We start from the raw sequence: 21,531 nt of genomic DNA, 5'->3' as shown, positions 1-21,531 counted from the left end.
GTATAAATATAGTGTGAACGTATGACACAAAAGCTAGTACATAAAACACGAACAAACTTGTGCTAGGTGGCCACTGAAAAGCATGAATGCTATCTGAGTCAGGGCAGGAGCACAGTAGTGGCCCGAGTGGTCATTGAGGGGGGCATTACTCGAGCAGACGGATCTACCAAATTTTCACACATTCATTGCGTTTTTTCGATTTCTACTTGCAGAGCATGCACTAAATGAGGAGCTACTGCATAAACCACGAACCAACTTGTGCTAGGTGGCCACTAAAAGCATGAATGCGATCTAACCGATTTAGAGCAGGAGTGCTGGAGGGGGATCCGAGCGGAGCGAGGGTGTGTGTTCGTAGAGAACAGGCGCGTCAGCGACGGGGGCATTACGAATAAACAAGAATAATGGAAAAGAACAAAATATCTGAAATAATTTTCACCTTCAAAAACAGTTAAATAATCGTAGTAACTCTTACTTTCAAAATGGCTTCACTGGTTTCCCGGGTACAAATGGCTCGCTGAGAGGAGAACTTAGTCTGTTTTGAATTTTTACTTCTTTTCCACACTTCGCATACTTGATTTTACGTTTCAACATACCATGACGCTGCAAAAACTATATAATATGACGCTCTTTATCACATAATAATTCTTTGTAATAAAATCATATGTTTGCATTATATCAATTGCTAACACGAACAGAACATTGCCGCCGTTTATTTCTACCAGTTTCGCATTCTTGTATTCTTCCGCTTCAGTAAATAGTTACACTTAGTGTACATTCACTCCCATTCAAAATGTATTTCAATATGATATCTAATGACAGAAATTACATATATTCACACTCTTACTCCTTTTACGAAAAGTGTTTTACATCGTATAAGTTCTGTGATGTCAAACACTATTACCTATAAATTTTGCTTTAGGTAGAGCCGTCTGCTCGAGTGAACACTTGAGGGGTGCAACCATAGGGAGCAAGCGCGTCAGTGATGGTGGGTATACACAAAAGCGAGCATAGTGGAAGAATACATTTGCACATACAATACTTTCACTATAACTGAAAATTCATTTCAATATGATGTGCATTTGCAATTATTACTTATATTAACACTTTCATTCCTTACGAAAAGTGTTTCACATCGTATTTTACCTATGAATTTTCTATTTGAAAGAACCGCCTGCTCGAGTGATTCCGATAAATTTTGTAGAGAAATAATTATAGCCACGTTTGTTGTATCTCTCGTTTAATTCACATATACTTGATACAAATGGAAAGTTGGTAATAGGATACGAGTTTCTAAGCCATTAGATGACAAATTTTGCAAAAAGCATTATATTCATAGCTATAATTGGACGCCTCCCTTAACTTTACCTGCACATAATATTGCTACTATGAATTTTCATTTTAAAAGAATAATTTCTGATAATGAATAATATTAAGGAAAGATTATAATTTTCAGTTACCTTTTTGGATTAACAACAAAGCAATTTATTTAAATCGTCGCGGCGATACGCTGCGTCGTTACTCTTTTATTGATTCGTGAGGTATGTTATCTGGTGTTGCCAATCATTCAACTCAAAGTTCCACCAAATTGGTGAACCAAATCATCAAGAAAGGATGGCATTTAGTAGCTCCCTAAAATCCATCGACAGCTCCGGAGCCTGTACTATGACATAGTGAACTGTCGTAAACGATCACTGGGAATCAAAATTAACAGTTCCGAAAACACTGATAAAACCTGGGAGCACGAATTCAATCTTCCGCAATTCATCATTCAAGGCCTTATGCAGAGTTCGCGCGTTATTAGGTCTATACTGAAGCGTTATTAGTGCCATACTAAATAATTTGATTAACGTTTCCTGCAGTAGTCAAGCTTTTAGTATTACGCTAATCATTACTCAAAACAACTGCATGATGCGGTTAGTGTTTCAGAACTATGAACGTTGACTAGCAGCAATTATTTATAAGGGTTAACCAAGGGCGTCGATTTCTCTGTAACTTTGGGGGAGCCCATTCATAAAAAAAAACATATATATAACAATAAAAAATACATATTCATAAAAATATCTGAAGGCCCAAATGAGCTTTTGGGAGGGGGCCGAACCCCGGTCATGCCAGGATCGGCGCCCTTGTCACTATGAGGCACAGTACCGATTTCGAAAATGCTGTGGCCCGATTTTCACCACCAAAACACCCCATATTCACCCACCCAACCCCAGAAAAAATGTACATGTTTGCAGAGCAATCATATTCACTTCACGCACTTTATCGGGCGAGACCCCCCAGAAACTATACTACTACCTACTCAACTCAGCAGAAAATAAATACACTCTCACAAGTATGAAGAGCAATAATCATAATCATTCAGTACACTTTGCGAGGAGTAAATTATTTTAATACTTTGATTATATACTTGAAAATCTCTCCCACTCCCTCTCTCTTGTTGTTCTTTAAGATAGATCAAAATCTCAGTACTCACCCACTTCAAAGTCAATAAGCACCTCACCTAAATGTAGCCCCAACTGAGGGATCTTTCCCAAACTTTTTGCTTCCCAGTAAAGGGTACGTTACACAATGTAATCCACAGATGTAATCTTCTTCAGTTCATCTAACCCTCGCTTGCGCAAGCGCAGGACACTATTGTTGCCTGAATGCAGGGGCTGCTAAATATGCGATTCGAACTGGCATTGGTCGCTGGAAGTGTGACGTCACGCGGAAGAGAGGAAATCGCGTCTTCTGCTTTTAGCATATACTTTTTGGGGAGTTCTTAAGTTGACATAACCACAGCAACAGAACATGACGTCACTTAATGTCGTCACTACCCTGGAACAGTTAATGCACAGTGTATCCATAAGCAAGGCAGCTCTGTTGACAGCATTACGGCTGAGATAACATGCCAAGGTGGATTATAATTTATGACATATCTGGAATTTGTCGTGTACAGGTGGACAATAAAAAACACATTATGTTGTTACAGCGGTTGTGTGAGTTACATTTTACATTCAACAAACGAACAAGATTATACACAATCAATGCACTGAATAATGCGTAAATAATTGCGGCTTGTACCATCAAAGGCGGGAAGAACGCCGGGATTTTCTAAAAAATCTCATTTCGTGCTGCGCACTGATACGTGTATCAAGATTGAAATTTCAGGTTTCCTCAGTTATGTTCTATTTTATAAGTGTACTGACATTCATGATATAACAATTTCTTTTAAAACCAAATGAACTCTTGTAGATTTAGTAAGTGTTTTGGAGTGGCAGAAACGGGATTAAGAATACGTGGACATTTTTAAAATTACAATTTAAAGGTAAAATGTGTTAATTCAGAACAAAAGACAAATGTTTAGGGAATTTATTTATGAAGGCGCAGAATATTTAAATCATTTGTGAACATAGATACAGGATGTTGCTTTCATTTCTATGAAACTCTCCATAAGTGCGTTATTCCAGGGCTGTAAACTAATGTACAAGGGACTTGAAATATGACTATTTCGCTGCCTGAACCTACGCTAACCTAACCCGAACTACTGCTACTCTACTTCTACTAGTATACTATTATTACTACTACTAAACTACTACCATTATTGCCTTACTATACTACTACTACTGCTCCTACTAGCCTATTATTATACTATCATTCCTACTACCAGGGCCGAAACCAGCTACAAAGTTTGGGAAGGCCGTGAATATATTACGGGGGGCCAAGTCATTAAAATTATCTTATAAGTATATAAATTGTGTTTTTGTATTAATAATAAAATTTTGTATTGAAGTCTGGAGGGGTCACAGAAAGTTGAGGGGGATCTGGTCCCCCTAGCCCCCTCTCGTTGCGGGCCTGGCTACTACTAAACTACTACCCTACTACTACAGTAGAAATGACTAGATTTGTCAACAACAATAGCTTTTATTGCCCTCTTAATTGCTTTTATGGCTGTATACATTTGATGTCAATATGGCCGTGTCGGCCTTGGAGAGGCCGGTCCCGTCCTTGGGGGAGGTTTCTGGGGGAAGTGGTTTTATTACTTGTGCAATAGAGGTTGTTTGGAAAAGTGGAATGACCTTCTTTCTTGTTGAAACACGCTCCTATACGATTCTTGAATCGAAATTATAATCAAATTAGAATTAAAACTATGATTTAGATAATTAGAGCATTGGTATACGTCATTGAACGCAATCCCTAGCTTTAAACATGATCCAACACGATTTTTGATTGAGGATACGGCTTTGAACGCTGTTCCTAGCTTCAAACATGATTTAATACGATTTTTGAATCGAAATTATATTCAAATTAGAATTAAAACTACGATTTAGATAATTAGAGCAGTGGTATACGTCATTGAACGCGATCCAACACGATTTTGATTGAGGATACGGCTTTGAATGCTGTTCCTAGCTTTAAACATGATTTAATACGTTTATTGAATCGAAATTATAATTAAATTAGAATTAAAACTATGATTTAGATAATTAGAGCAATGGTATACGTTATTGAACGCGTTCCTTAGCTCCCACAAGTTTTTTCCCCATTAATTTAATTATGATCTGACTTGTAAAGCTCGTAACTAATTGAACACTCTTATTTGAACTAGAAAATTATGAATAATGAATATGATTACACCCTTTAAGCTCCAATGTTTAGCAACGATTTTTAATGGTGCGTTGTTTTACGGAGTAAAGTATTAAGATAGGAAAAAGGAAGGATAGGAAGAAATATTTATTTATTTTCATTTATTTTTTCTTGTTGCGAACTGCACTTCTTTCGTTTAGCTTGCTTGGCTCTTAAATGACAGACTTAACTCTGCTATTTTTCAGCGTTGCTCAGTACGAAATTCGCAGATACGCAAGGTTCTGTGTTCTCTCCAAGCGCCATTGTAGAAGTTCAGTTTCTCACACCCTATGCAAACAACCTTGCGATATGATTGGCCATGAAAAACCAGTTTGCTCCACCTCCAATGTTTAACCATGGGAGATAGATACCTTTAGTTTGAGTGAACGGGAGAACCAACCCTTCCCCCGCTTCTCTTTCCATCATCAATGTCTTGTGTGAACAAGTTTCTACCCGCTCCCCACCCTTCCCCGCATCTCTTGACCGCATTCTGTGTGATCAGGTTTCTACCCTGCGACAAGTGACACACATTTTTTCCCCACCCCTCACTGCCACTCTTTGGCTGCATCCTGTGTGAACATGCTTATACCTTCTCTCCCCCCAACGGCGATAACTGACACATTTTTCCTCACAAAGGGTGTTTTTCAAACCAGTTCTGGTGGATGGTTTGCGGACAACAACCTCTTCCCCGCCCACTAACCTGATGGACAAACAAGTAGGATGTCCTTGTACTCATTGCCAATAACCTGATGAATAAATGGTTGTCCTTCATTTTGACTACTGCAAAACAACACACACACACAAAAAAGAACCTGTAGAATGGTTTTGTGTAATCCCACATACAATAATTATGCTGTTCTTTTCGGCAAGATACAAGTTATTGAAACAGTTGTTGAAATGATAGCTATATAGCTTACTGAATAAAGCCGGAATTTTAAAATTTAGGAACATTGTTGCCTGAACCCAACTAACGAATTTTATTGCTTGGTAAACAACTATTTGCTGTGAAAAATACGACAATTTGGCGTCTTTAAGGTATGAATTGAGACATGCTGGCGATGTTTTTCAAACTTTAGGCATTGTGTGAAAATTCCTTGGTATTACCTCTATAGAAAAGAAATATTTCCTTCGATTCGGCAAGAGACCGACAAAGGAATTCTTTTCTGATTCTTTGCAGAGCGAGGCAATGCTGTATTACAAGGCAAATTCATTTACTTTATTTTTTCTCCCCCTATTCCATTCCCCTTATGTTAATGAATAAATAAAAAAATATATTATATAAATGGAGTACACATTTCCTGTATTAACAATTTTGCTCGTGAAGTCTTCTGCCTTGCTTCTGCATTGTTTCTTTAAAGTGATTTTCTGGATTTTTCTGTGTTTGTTCAAAGAAGAAGATAATATATTCAAGTAAGTTTTATATCATTATAATTGATTAGATATATTTGCATAAGTATCGAATGGTGGGACTCCTCCTAGAAAATTAACACATATTGTTTTTCTTATGAAAATAATTAACACGGTGTAGAAACGAGCTATGAGTTTGCCAATATGTTTCAATTTGTGGGGAGCATAACGCCCCGAACCTTAGGGATTCACGTCTGACTTATATTCCCTTACGTGTTTACCGAAAATCGGGGAACTGTGCATGAGGGATAGTCCCCCCCAAACCTGAGGGAACCGCGTTTGACTTATAACAGCTTCTGTGTTTGCCAAACAGGGGAAACCATACATGGGGGCATAGCCCCCCAAACCTGTGGGAACCGCGTTTGACTTATAACAGCTTCTGTGTTTGCCAAACAGGGGAAACCATACATGGGGGCATAGCCCCCCAAACCTGAGGGAACCGTGTGTGACTTATAACGCCTTATGTGTTTACCGAAAACCGGTGGGGAAGCATACATGGGGGCATAGTCCCCCAAACCTGAGGGAACCGCGTTTGACTTATAACGCCTTATGTGTTTGCCAAACAGGGGAAACCATACATGTGGGGCATAGCCCCCCAAACCTGAGGGAACCGCGTCCGACTTATATCGCCTTTTGTGTTTGGCAAACAGTGGGTTTACCAACACCGGAAAAGCTAGCTTCCTGAACGGTCAGCACGAAGGAACGAAATATATATATATATTTTTTTTTTAAATGTTTGAATACTATGTTTGAGTTTTAATTCCGTTTCGGTTGTGTTTTTGGACAAGTTAACCACAGGAAAGAGTGAAGAATGGAACTAGCATTATTATCATAGTTAAGAATATGTGGGGACACGAAAAATATCTTGGCAGTGTTAATCTTTTTAGAGAAAAAATGCGCGGTGACATCCCTTAAGAAAACGCCAATGAGATACTTTATAGTTTTAGAAATGCGTGGTGACATCCCTTAAGAACCCCCAATGACAGATGGACTTATAGTTTTAGAAAATGCGTGGTGACGTCCCTTAAGAACCGTCAATGAGGGTTGGACTTATAGTTTTAGAAATGTATGGGGACATCCCTTAAGAACCGTCAATGAGATACTTTATAGTTTTAGAAATGCGTGGTGACATCCCTTAAGAACCGCCACTGATGGACTTTACGGCAAAAAAAAAAATCAAGTGTGCAATTTCTTTGAATCTTTATAACTGAAATTGTGATTAAACAGAATTGCGTACTGTCCAATATTTTTGATGGTAGATTTTATATAAATACATTGTGTCTGAATGATTTGTCATGAATCTGTATTCATATTGGGATGTCTATTCGGAAAATAAGCAATTTACACATAAAGAACACTTTTAGAACAGATACATATTCAATATTTACTACAGATAATGTTCAAAATATATTGTTTAGTGTAAAATAATTAAGTTCAACAGAAAAGATAGACATTTGTTTGCTTGTATCCCCAATATTTAGAAAATCAGTCAGTATTAAGTGTACAGATGTATTCACAAAGTGTTCAGAAGTGAACAAAAAGTGTTTAGATCCGCGAAAAAGTGTTTTCACACTGAAAAATGTACTTATATAAAGAGTTCTTAGTTGTAGTGGATGCAATTTCCAAGATACATGTGAATATTGCAATTTTTACGTAAATGTGTAGACTTTTCTTTCCCACAGTTAGACTCGAAAGAAAAGAACTACGTTCATTGAATCATTTTGAATCATAGCAACGGACTTTTCCCTTTGAATTCGTATTAGAATGGGTTGTTCATCACGAAACGTAGTGAATACTCAAACGGTTCTCTTTTCCAAGACATGACAAATGAAAGAATGTAATTAAGTGAGAGAAATTTAAGGTTCTTTATTTCTGAATAAGTGTTGGGAATATGAACTTGCGTATTTTTAACATGTGTTGCAGTATTCAGAATCTTAATCATATGGTACTCACATGGTTTTTGTACATACTAACTTTATATTAAGCAAGGTAATGAGTGAGAAAAATAAATATTGGCTTTGTAAAAATGAAATGAAATACGAAATATTTTGTTAGGGGTTGCAGAAAGAGAATCCAATGCAGTGTGAACGCGCTCGTTTGCGTGGAGGAAGAGGGGGGGCTATACCCGGAGTGAATTTCCCCTCATAACTTTTCCAAATAGTGAACGCGCTCTGTTGCGTGGTGAAGAGGGGACACTATGCCCGGACTGAATTCCCCCTCACAACTTTTAATTACTGAATGCCGTCTTTTGCAGTGAGAGATTTCGGTTTTATCCCGTCTTTTTTTTTTTTTTTTGGCACTAGGATTTCAATGTAAACGTATGCAGCAGTACTAGTAGAGGGGGTTATCCCCCTGAAAGACTGGGGTTCATCCCCCTGAAATGATGTGGTACCGCACCACTTAAGTAAATATTTGCTCTGTCACTGAAAGACTAGGCTTTATATTCCTTATTTAACCCAATAGTTTTACTTATACTTTGATAGAATATTAAGACCAACAGAATATACAAGCATGTGCTATGGTTTATTACACATTGAAAACATATATACTATACTCACCTGAGAAATATACGGAACTTTGTCACACACGCGTCAGCACTGCGGGACTTTCAACGCACAACTAATCTTTAATTATGACTTTTGCCGCTAGGTGTCACTAGTAGTTCTATTAAAATAGTATTAATCACTATTGCTAATGTACTGGTTCTGATTTTTTTTCTTGGAAACATATTGGTAGTATTAGTATAAAAAGTATAAGGAATCCGCAGAAATAGTGTTTGTTCAGTTGGTATGACCTAGGATTGAACTACAGACCCCTAAACATATAAAGTGAACACCTTACCACTTTTTTTTAAATAAATAAATAATTTTGTATGAATTCCGTTTTATAACATGTTGTTGGAGTGGACTCATATAAGTTTTTTTAATCGGGATTGAGATATATAGGATTTTACAAGTGCAAGAGTTTTTTGCGGGTGAATTAGATTTATCTTTTATACGATGATGAAAGATTGATTTGATTTTATATTTCCGATCTCTAAACATTTTAACCTGTGAGATCAGACAATTTTCAGCAAGCACACTATTCGGGAAAAGAGGGAAATTAGGTGTCACGCAAGACATTTGTTTGGTGTAAATGAGAAAATCATTATTATTATTATTTTTTTGACTGAATGCCCCGCCGGTAATTGGACCAGAACCGTTTGCTTTGAATGCGTTTTCGGGTACGTCCGCGTCGCGACACCTTTATACCGGGAATCGGGCCCGGGGCCGCTCACATTGAACGCAAAAGCGAAAGCAAGTACGCTACGCGGAACCATCCGCATTAAAGCCAAAACGCGTTAGCGACTACGTTGTGAGGGAACACTAGTTCCCCATACCGGGAATTGAACCCGGTGGTGCTTGCACTGAATGCAAGAGCGTTAGCAATTATATTGTGAGGGAACACTAGATTTGATCTTAAGTTAACGGTACGTTTAGCTTTGGGTCTTACACAACACAGATAGTTTGCTTGTACAGATTTATTGAGAATTCGAAAATGTATAAAGTACTCTGCCAGAATTCTACATAGCTTTTGCAAACTAAAGATAGTTTTTATAGGCTAAAAGAAACTGATTTGTACGTGGATAGAATAACAGAATTTTTATTTCTATTAAGTATAATTTGCACTATTTTGGTAAAATTATGTTGTACTAATAACATTTTTTTTTATTATTTTCCAGAAGAAATGGAGTCCCAACACCAACCATCAACATCATCATCCGCTTCTTCCTCCTCCCTTAACCATATCGAGTGGTTTGAAAAAATACATAATTTATTAGATGTAGCAGAGGGAAAGAAAAGGAGAAGAGATGAGGGGACATCACAAAGGACGAAAAAGACGCGCTACTCACCAGTGGTAGAAGTGGTTCAAAAAAGAAAAGAAACTACACCAGTGGAAGAAGTAACAGTGCCACTAACTCAAGAAAGAAAAGAACTTCGACCAGTGGAAGAAGTAGCAGTGGAAATAGTGGGGGAGCGGGGTAATAGCGGGGCAGCGAATGAAGCTGATATATATTTGAACGATGGGGAAGATTGGGTTATAGTGAAGGCAGGGGAAAAGTGGGATCGATTAGAGAAGGCAAGAAAATTGAAAGAAAAATTTTTGAAATAAATAAGTTGTATATATATTTGTAAATAAATTGTGTGTTTTTGTTGAATGGGTGCTGGGAAATTTGTGTTTTCTTTCCTCTGAATTTTTAAAACCTTTCCAACTTTTTAACAGTGCTGAGGTATTTTGATAATAGTCTCAATAACTAATGTGCAAACATATAAGGTTTCTTCTTCCTTTATATATACTTGAAATTAATGCAGGTTCTATTTTGATGAATGGTTGAATTTTGAGTTTATTTTTCAGCAAGAAGTCTCTATTTTTTTCTAAATTCTTAGAACATTCCTTGTAAGAATTAATTTGTTGTCACATGACCTATCTTCGGGAATCGAATCCTTGACGAGTGATATTAGAAAATGTTTTCGTACAAATAAAAATATTAAATGTCCAACACTGATGTACTATTCAGTTAGCCAAGACGATCATACTAACCACTTGGTCATGAAACAATTTTAGTTGGTACAGTAGAAAACAAACTGTTCAGGGAACTATACTGTACAAACCTTGAAGATTTCAAAACAATTGAAAAGAGAGAAAGAAAATTGCTTATTTGATTTTTCACCAGTAATATTTCTCTTTGTCTTGTGGTAAACTAATCAAAGTTTAAACTTGGATAGGCTAAAGGAGACAGTAATTATGAGAAATGAATGAATGATTTAATGTTGTTTCGTCTTGAAAAACTCCAAGAGAGTTCACTACAAGTCTAACTGGTGGTACTACCACTGAGCCACTGATGTCTTATATTGAAATTTGAAATCATATTCTTTACTAGTTAAATAAATAAATAATTAGTGGTCTCTCTTCGCTATGTATTGAAATGATTTCCCCTTGACTGTGTATTAAAATGAAATGTGATACCTCACAATTATTTTGTTTAGGATAAAGCAATTGGTAAAATGAAGAAACTCTGAGGGGAACGCTTGGAAAAGTTACAGACACAATATGTTCAGTCATAATTTTAGTTGGTCAACCCGGAATCTCAACCATCTAAGGTGAAGTTTGGTTCCACAATTAGTTTGAAAATATGTATTCGTGAGGATAGAACAGTAAGCAAGTGTATGTCAAGTCTCATTTTAACATTTAATTGGTGTAAACCTCCCTTGGTTTTGAATTTGTGAGCGTAATGTGAAAACAATCTTATTTTATTTGACATCACATTTGCGTGGCACGATTAAGGAAAACTTTACGTAAGATAGTCATGATACGTATGAATTTGTTTGGAGTTTGCCATCATCAAAGCTATTTTCTTTGTACTCCTTAGACAGTAAACTGATAGACTTTGAAGTTCTTTTAAACATTCTACTTGGGAATCGAATCCTCTTATTACTTATTCTTTTGAGTATTTCTTGTATTGGATTATCGGCTTTGCGGTATGTATTTTGACTTACCAATTACATTTTTAACGAATCGCTTGTTCAAGCTCTGCTTTTGTGTTATTTCGATTTTATTAAAACTCAGCTTTTGAATTCTTTCGTGTTATTTATAATAACACTAAAGTCTATGACTATATTAAGAGCTACTTGTGAAATAAATGGAAAATGATATTAGAAAACTATAAGTACGAATAAAATTTAGATGTCAAAGACATGTACGCTATCCGCTTAACCATACAAACTTTTGTTTCATCTCGTCTCATATCATAGGCAAGCTAGAACAAAGAGAAAAACTATTCTTATTACTTTTAGTGTGAAATCGATACATTGATCATTTAGTGTAATCTCCTTTCCTTATGCTCTGTAAGCTAAGAGAAATGAATAATGCTGACAATCAAAACAAAACAAAATGTACATTTAGAGGAAGAGAGAGATGAATAGAGAAAGGTATAGAGATGGAGGGAGAGAAGTTCAGAGAGAGAAGTACAGAGGGAGGTCCAGAGAGGAAGGGGGAGAGAGAGGTCCAGAGATGGAGAGAAAGGTGCAGATAGGGAGATAGGGAGAGAGAGAGAAGTTCAGAGAGAGAAGTACAGAGGGAGGTCCAGAGAGGAAGGGGGAGAGAGAGGTCCAGAGATGTAGAGAAAGGTGCAGATAGGAAGATAGGGAGAGAGAGAGAAGTTCAGAGGGAGGTCCAGAGAGGAAGGGGGAGAGAGGTCCAGAGATGGAGAGAAAGGTGCAGATAGGGAGATAGGGAGAGAGAGAGAAGTTCAGAGAGAGAAGTACAGAGGGAGGTCCAGAGAGGAAGGGGGAGAGAGAGGTCCAGAGATGGAGAGAAAGGTGCAGATAGGGAGATAAGGAGAGAGAGAAGTTCAGAGAGAGAAGTACAGAGGGAGGTCCAGAGAGGAAGGGGGAGAGAGAGGTCCAGAGATGGAGAGAAAGGTGCAGATAGGGAGATAAGGAGAGAGAGAGGAAGAGAAAGAGGATGAACACTACAAGAAGTTTGTATTCAATAATCTTCATGGTTTTGCGAAATATGTTCCTATCTTTCTTCCCAACATTACGATCTTCAGAGTGAACTGAATTTCTCATAAGCAATACGAAGCTAGAACTAACCTAATGATGGATTTGTCAACAATTTCATAGTTCTCACTGTAATTTTTCGTATTATTTTAGAGTGCATATGCGTAGCAGACTCCTTGTTAAAATTGTTTGAACACTAAATAATGATAAGTAAGCACTTCAAAATTAGACCTGATATATAGCTGAAGCTATTAAATACCAACAAGTTGAATGGGCTCAAGTCAAAAAGTATACTTGAACTGAAATCTTTATTTCTAGTGGGTATGAAGAACACCTCTTAAGACATGTGTGTGAATAAATGAAGGAAAACATGGGTGATGGGAATCGAATCACAAACTACCACATCAGAGATGTGTACCCTATTACATATAAAGCTATTTGATTGTACAACAGATAAATAGGCGATATACTACACTTTATCCGTAAAATAAATTCCAAATTCATGAAACGTAAGAAGGAAAGGGTGCAGAGGCCGATGTTGGAAACTTTTATAATTTACTCAGTTTACTTTAAATATTATTAGGAATTAGATTTTTTTTTTCTTTCTTTGTTTGAGCTTATCAGTATTTAAGGACATGTTAGCTATGAAGGTCTCAGTATCTATTTATCTATAAAAAGTGTACTGCACTCTGATCAATATCGTCACTCGGAGATTTATCAAGTGAATATGAGAATTTGTATAAGTTTGTAGCAAAATAGCTGATTTGGACAGCGAGTACATCTGCAACATATATTCGCAACCTACACTAAACAATGCTGACAAACATTCTCGTTCTCCTTAAACAATGAAATAAATGAAATCTTTGAGTATTACGTACCACATTTATGTCGGTTAGGCTAAAGGAAATGAATAAAACTATGAGGGAAAACGGGGAAAATTCCCAAGAAAAGTTACGAACACAATATTGTCCGGCACAAAGTTTACTTCTCAGATCCTTAAACAATTTATTACTCCCATTTGATTTTGCCTATGACCAGTATTATTTTAGGTAATGTTTTGTTGTAGCCCCATCCGGTTGACAACTCTGATGAATTTTACGCTGGAACCAAGTCAAAAGCAATACCGAATGCAAATAGAAATGGGGAGTAAACCGCTAAGGCTTCAATGGGTAATAGGATAGGACGACTGTGGACAAAGTAGGAAACTCAGCATGAGAGAGAGAGACTGGTCAAAAGTAAGAAAATGATAATTAGATACAGCTTAAGATAATCATTATTGGAAAATAACAAGAGCAAAGGACTACTTAAGAATCGGAAAATCTAGTAGACATTGTTAAAATCTTCCCTTTAACTTTTAAAGGGATTATTTATGGATCAAATCAAACTGTCACATTGCGTTGGAATCCAATAGTCTAATTAAAACAAACACAGGCAAAGGATCTATTGGTGTCCAGGTATCGTGATTTCTAGTTATTAATCTAAATGTCAGTATATAGAAATTCAAGCAAGCGCGGGTAAACGGGACGGGTGACTTTGTCAGTTATAAGAAAACTGTTGCAAAGATGTGATATTCAAGCAAGCGCGGGTAAATGGCATGGGTGACTTTATCTGTTTTAAAAACTGTTGCAAAGATGAAATATTCAAGTTAATTTGAATATAAGAATCACTTCATAATCATAAAAGAATAGCAACTAAAACTAATGGGGATGGAAACTATGAGTTTCAGGTCTACTTTAAACTTGTTCAAACCTGTTTTCATTGGTTAATCCAGATAATACAATACATCCTACTGCGAAACGTATAAATACCAGGGTTAACAAAGGTACATATAATAATCTTGTGCCGTTGTAGTCGAAAAAGATTTCTTCTCCGTATGGTGGGCAGTGAAAATATTTGTGCCTAGTGTTTTAGAAAAATACATAAAAACAACAATATTTTCAAACTGTTGAAAATTTAAACTGAAAATGTCTAATGCTGAAAACGTATGGCTTTGTTTCTGCGATAACATTCGCATAACCACGCAGTGCTTAATAAATGCGTTTCAAGTGTGGGAATCTAAAAGAAGAGGTATGCTTCTTTGCAGTGGATGTGCACGCGGATTAAAAGACGCAATAAACCATGACTGTATTCTGTTAGATAAAAATATATTGAAAACAAAAGTACTAAGTATTGTTATGGATATTGATACACAGGATGAAATTTGGCATGAGTTTCAAAAGATGCACGGCAATACTTTTAATAAATTAGAACAGTTTTTTCATATATATGATGATGCCATTCATAATGATACATTTCTTAATCAACTGATAGAAATATTCTTGCAGAAAGATTTTAAGAAATTCTTAATTTGGAATAAAAACCATATTGATAGTGATAGTGTTTGTGATTGAAAAATATGAAGAAATAATAGATGTATGGATAAAATGTTACTCCTCTGTAGGCATATTACACATACAAAGTGTAAAAAGGATTTGGTATGACTTGATTTCTTCTGTGAGCGTAAAACTGATAACAAATAAATCTAACTGCTGTAATTCTCTAAGAAACTTGACAATAGTTACTGCATAGTTCGGTATAGTGCGATAATTTTAAAGATATGTTTTGATAATGATGAAAAGAATGTGGTAAATGCTGCAAAGAACTGATTAACACCAATACAAAATGAAAACTATGTACAACCCAATTTAAAATAATGAAAGATACGCTTCTGCTAGAATTATTTGGGAAATAAGTGTTTATAAGTCTTGATGAGTTGTTAGCATGTGTTAAAAGTTTCATAATGTAAGAATGAATAGATAATTTTTACTAAATAAGTGATAGTAAGATATTCAGTATAATACATTTAAGATCCTACAAACAATAACCACAAAAACATTGGGTTACAAACGTTTATGTATGTTAGTTATCAATTGGTTCTCATACAAGGTGTAAATTTTGTTTGCCATCTTTAATTCACGGATATATTATACTCTTAACTCATTTGTTCTTCTCATAAATAATTATCTGGTGTTCAGAGGTTAGTTTGTTTTCGAACTTCTTCGCATCTGCATTAGTACAACCATGTTAATGGTCAATACTAACATTGGGATCAATGCACAAATCCTTAGTCTGTTTTAATACTAGCTCAGGATAATTCTTTAGTTTGTACATGCAGTTACGACGTTGATCAGTCTTACCCATTCCGAGGATGACAATATACATTGTTTCTCCAATGGGATGGAACACTATTTCCGAAGCGCTGCATAATCTTCTTATTTGACCGAACCACGGGTTCAACCTTTTCCCATGCATGGATCTCCCTTCTTTCCAAATGTTCATTACTATTTAAAACATTTTCAACTATATGGAACAATACATCGGGTTTCAATTCCTTTTTTAGGATGTCATGTTATGTACATCGTTTGTTTAATTTTGACGCGAACTTTCAATAGTAATACTGATAAACATATCATCATCATTGAGGTCATTTATCCTATATTCTTGTACAAATTCGAATAATAAACGAACATATGTTTGCGGTTCTTCGATACCACTAGTGTGCATACATTCAATGGTAACTTCCTTTCCACGCAGACCAAAATAAGGATAGTGCCTAGTTTTACTATTAACAATGCGAAAATAATTCCGACTGCCTGTACCATACAATGTAGAACATATACTATGTTCTGGTGCAAAACTCGTGCTAACCTCCCGAAAAACACCCATTAACTAGTCGGAATCATCGGTAGTTAAGCCAGTAGTCTTCCCTACAGACACAAATTCACTATTTTTTTTTCACACGTAGGTTTCAACATATTATCTTGACGAAAGAAGCCTACACAGTACAGATCAATAATATCTTTTGCGGACTTGCAACTTTTCAACACAATAGTCGGTACACAGCCAAAATGCAGGAATGCTGCCTGCAGTAAGTTTACATATGTTTACCCTCAGACCCGTAGCATAGCGTTGCGTTAACACCAAGTAAAACAAAATCTTTTGTTTTGCAGTAAGTCTGATCGTTATGTCCATTTTCCGTGCAATGAAGTGTAGATTGTTTCATGCATGGGTTCATCCTAATGTTATCTTCCATTAATTCTATTCCTTCATATACATGATACTCTTTCATGTATTTTTCTTTGTCTCCTTTGATTTGACATGAGGTAAAAATCTTAAAGCTTCCTGATATATTTAAATGACTAAGCTCAGAACCAACAGTTCAAATTCCCATACTTCAATAATTTGCAGAATTTTATATCCAGTCTTTAACGCTTTATGAAGTACTGGGGTACAATATGTATCTGTTAAGACATGTTGAGTGTCACAATGTGTGCATTCAATGATACCTTCTTCCTTACATGTGCAACATAAGCCAAACATAAGTTAACCGTTACACGTATATGTCCACTGTTACATGCATATTTCTTTACTTTGTGTATATGTTCTGTATCATGAAACATTACAAGTGGATATAGTACTGTAACATTCAAATACTGAATTGTCATCCATTAAATCTGTATGAATAAAATCATACTTTCTCACACTATATTTTCATAAGATCATGTATATAATTAATGTTATTCTTAAGTTAATATTATATTCAATCAAAATAAAAAAGTGCAGTTAGTCTGACGTATCAAATTAAATATTTTTTTTATATTTAAAATACACAGAATCTAATTCAATACGTAAACAAATATTGTAATGGGAAAAAAAACTTTTAAAATATTCATACTTATTTTCTGCGCATTTGTTTCGCGCATCCCCTACCTTTGCACTATAAATCCTGCGCATGCGTGTACTTGTACTAACACAAATAAAGTGGATGATACGTTGTTAAGATGTATAGTCAAAAGGTAGATGTTTCAGCAGTTGCAAAGCGAGAAATAAATAAAGACCTGCATAATGTTAAACAATTAAGAACATATTCTTCTTTTCATAATAAGAAAAGGAAAGGTGAAATTGAAACCAATCTTTCCTTATCGCAAAGTAAACATGTAAAGTACATTTCACCACGTGAAAAACGTTTTGAACTTGAAAAACAAAAGAAAATTATTGTTGTACATCCAAATGATCCTGACATTCCTGAAGAAGACGCTGAAAAATATAGGATTATTTATCCAACACAAGAAATTAGCATAGACGATACTGTGTATAGACGAAATTTCAGATACCCAAATGAAATACCGTTTGAAGAGGAAGTAGTAGTGGTAGATCAAAATACAATTTCTAATGACATTCTGATATTCAATGATGTGAAGTGTGGTTGTACTCCTAATGAAGTAAATGAAGTTTGTGTAAAACAGTTACTAGAAAAATATAAACTTTCTGAACCATTACTTTGTGAAAGTTGTGCAATTCGTAGTGAGAAAGAAACTGAGCATAAATGTGTAAGTGAAAGTGATGAAGAATTAAATACTACTGTGTGGAATTTCCTAATTAAGAAATCAACACGCGAAGAAATATTAAAACAATATCTAAAAATTCATGTGAAATATATAGACGTAAACATTATTCCGCATCTTATAAACAAATTTAACTATACATATCAGGAGATTACATTCAATGATTATCACATTTCTGATTTAAGAGAAACATATCTTGAACACGATAAAAATGTGTATCAACAATCCATACTGTGAATACCAATGTCGTTTCCTAAATACATACAATTATTGTGAATATCGGTGTTCTTCTTTTTCTATAGATGAACAGTGTTTGTTATTATGTATTGACCGTTGGAAACCACAGCGAGAACTTTTGTGTTACGGGTGTTTTCAAAATCGCGCAAATTTAAATGAACATGAGTGTATTACTTTAGACTATGATATGTTATGCTATAATGCATGGCGTAGAATGGTAAGCACACAAAGTTTTGATGACTTATATAAAGATTTTGCAACAGTACATTGTGATACTGAAATTGATGATTGGACATTTACATATACATTATATAACATTTTGTTAAACAAAGATAACATTCAGTTAATTACAGAGTTATTCTTACAAAAAGATTTACATTATAATATGCACAAAAAGTAATAATGGAAAATAAAAACTTTTCTGCTAATCAATTACAAAATAATAATAATAACAATGTGTATAAATTAACAAAAAGAAGTGATAAAAGACTTTCAGCAAAAAATTGGCCAATATGTAATTGTACATATACTAATATAAATATAGATTGTATTAAACAATATATCAAGGAATGTTAAAATCACAAATGTATCTGTATGTAAGCTATGTATATCTATATCTTATTGTAATTTGTAAATAAAATTTTATCATTGTATATTACTTGTTTTCATTTATATTATTTCCTTAGATGTATGATTTTAAAACTTTCTTTTGTGTAAATGCGTTTTACATTATCGTACTTAAAATTATTTCATACAACTAAAAACTTTAACATGTGCATATGAAACTTTAACATATGCATATAACAAAAATCCGTATGTTATGATCCACGTGCCTAAAATTTGTTTGTACACTTTTATATTGCATGCATGTGAAAAACTTCACATTTTCATTTTGACAAGTTGTATTTTCATTTTGACAAGTTGCATTTTTATTTTGACAAGTTGCATTTTAGTTTTGACAACTTGCATTTTCATTTTGACAAGTTGCATTTTTATTTTGACAAGTTGCATTTTCATTTTGACAAGTTGCATTTTTATTTTGACAAGTTGCATTTTATTTTGACAACTTGCATTTTCATTTTGACAACTTGCATTTTCATTTTGACAAGTTGCATTTTTATTTTGACAAGTTGCATTTTCATTTTTTCACAAGTTGCATTTTAGTTTTGACAACTTGCATTTTCATTTTGACAAGTTGCATTTTAGTTTGACAAGTAGCATTTTAGTTTTCGTAAGTTACATTTTTTAATTTTAATTTTGTTCAATCACTTCATATTTTTACGGATCGTATGTTATACATACTCTGAACAAATTTATTTGTGAACGTTTTAAAATTGGTGTTAATTATTTGTTTTTGAAAAACACTTTTCGACATTTATACCACATGTATGTGAAAAACTTTTTGCATGTTATGATTTGCGTTTGTAAAAAAACATTTTCTGCATGTTATGATGCTTGTATAAAAAACACTTTCTGCATGTTATGATTCGCGTTTGTAAAACATTTTCTGCATGTTATGATGTTTGTATGTAAAACATTTTCTGCATGTTATGATTCGCATTTGTAAAACAATTTCTGCATGTTATGATGCTTGTATGAAAAACATTTTCTGCATGTTATGATTCGCATTTGTAAAAACATTTTCTGCATGTTATGATTCGCGTTTGTAAAACACTTTCTGCATGTTGTGATTCACTTTGTAAAAACATTTTCTGCATGTTATGATTCGCGTTTGTAAAACATTTTCTGCATGTTATGATGTTTGTATGTAAAACATTTTCTGCATGTTATGATTCGCATTTGTAAAACAATTTCTGCATGTCATGATTCGCATTTGTAAAAACATTTTCTGCATGTTATGATTCGCATTTGTAAAACACTTTCTGCATGTTATGAATCGCGTTTGTAAAATTAGTTTCTGCATTTTTATATTACATGTATGTATGTAAAAAGTTGTTGCATTTTTTAATCATACTATAATATTAGTTCATAGTATACATATTTAAATTCATTATTAGATCAGTTTCTGTTTTTATATGTATTCTTTTTTCCCATTGCAAAGTCGGTGTTAATTTTTTGTTGTTGTTGTTGTATTATTTAATATCTCGTAATTATTTAATCGAACACTTTGTGTGAACGTATTAAGAATGCGATGAACAATCTTCTTATTTCGTTTTACTTACCGTAATACTCTTACATCAACATAGTTATGTAGTGTTAAATAATTACTATGTAAAATACTAAGGGCAGTTAAGTGTGAACTTAGAAAATCCTTTCTCATTGCAAAGTCAGTGTTAATTTTTTTTTTATTGTAAATATATTAAAAAGTTTCTGTGGAACTCTGAACAATCTATGATTGTGAATATAATAAAAATTCTTGCAGAAACTCTGCTTACTTTTCTTAACACAATACTCATAAAGTGTAATTCATCAAATATTTGTTGCACAAATTCGTTCTTATTTATTTATGTGGATCTTTCGTTACATAAACTCTTCTTATTCAGGGTATGTTTTGTTTGTTACACAAACTTTGAGGATCTATGTTTCAAATCGCAAACTTGTAAAATACTCACCAAACTTTTAAATACTTCAAAGTATTAGTAAAATCAAGAAAAATATAAAACACTCATCAAATACCAATTTTAAACTATAGACCATAAATGAGTTTCACCTTGTAAAATGTCAATGATAGCTTTTATTTAGGAAAGTTTCTTTTATTAAATAAAAATCAAGAAATGAAATTCGTATATATTTATTTGGAGATAAAGATATATACAAGCAAACAAGTATAGAAAATAATATACATGTACAAACACACACACACACACACACACACACACACACACAGAAATAATATATACAGATTATATTACATACAAAAAAGAAATCACTTTGTCGCGTTTCTATCTTTTTCTAATAAAATGTTCACTAGTCCTTCAATATAATTTGGGTTCTTTAATAAGTTGTCATAGGTTTCATGAAATAAATGTTCACTTCTTTTGTTAGCAGAATGCAATTTCACATAATTTGAATACACATTGTCTCTCACATTTTTGCTTGCCATAATTTTCCATGCTTCTGCTTCGAGAGTTAATATATTCACAAGAAGGCACCTGTGCCCGAACTGGTTGAAAAAATTTAGGGTACAACCAGGGCATAGTAAAACTGTATCTGGTTCCCACTTTAAAATACTATCTTTAACACAGGTTTCACTTACAAAGTCACTATTACACTCGCACTGGTACTGCACACGCAAATCCAATGGAACCTTTTGGGGTGAAGATGGATAGTCCAACGGTGAAACACTTGGTGATGGCGTGCTGGGTTTGCACTCTTCTATCTCGTTGAATAACTTA

The 21,531-nt window shown here is 34.5% G+C and overlaps 1 protein-coding gene across 1 annotated transcript; it reads left to right on the top strand.

The window, feature by feature from the left end:
- Positions 1-5,928: 5,928 nt before the first annotated feature.
- LOC145667462 (uncharacterized) lies at positions 5,929-10,375 on the top strand. The gene is made up of 2 exons (XM_081734939.1): positions 5,929-6,015; positions 9,734-10,375. The coding sequence occupies exon 2, from the start codon at positions 9,739-9,741 to the stop codon at positions 10,162-10,164; it is 426 nt and encodes a 141-aa protein (XP_081591065.1). The 5' UTR covers positions 5,929-6,015; positions 9,734-9,738; the 3' UTR covers positions 10,165-10,375.
- Positions 10,376-21,531: the final 11,156 nt, after the last annotated feature.

Source organism: Thermobia domestica, chromosome 13, assembly GCF_964235325.1.
Source record: "Thermobia domestica chromosome 13, izTheDome1.hap1.1, whole genome shotgun sequence".
Lineage (NCBI taxonomy): Eukaryota > Metazoa > Arthropoda > Insecta > Zygentoma > Lepismatidae > Thermobia > Thermobia domestica.
The sequence above is the reverse complement of the archived record's forward strand: the minus strand, read 5'-3'. Positions and strand labels throughout refer to the sequence as shown.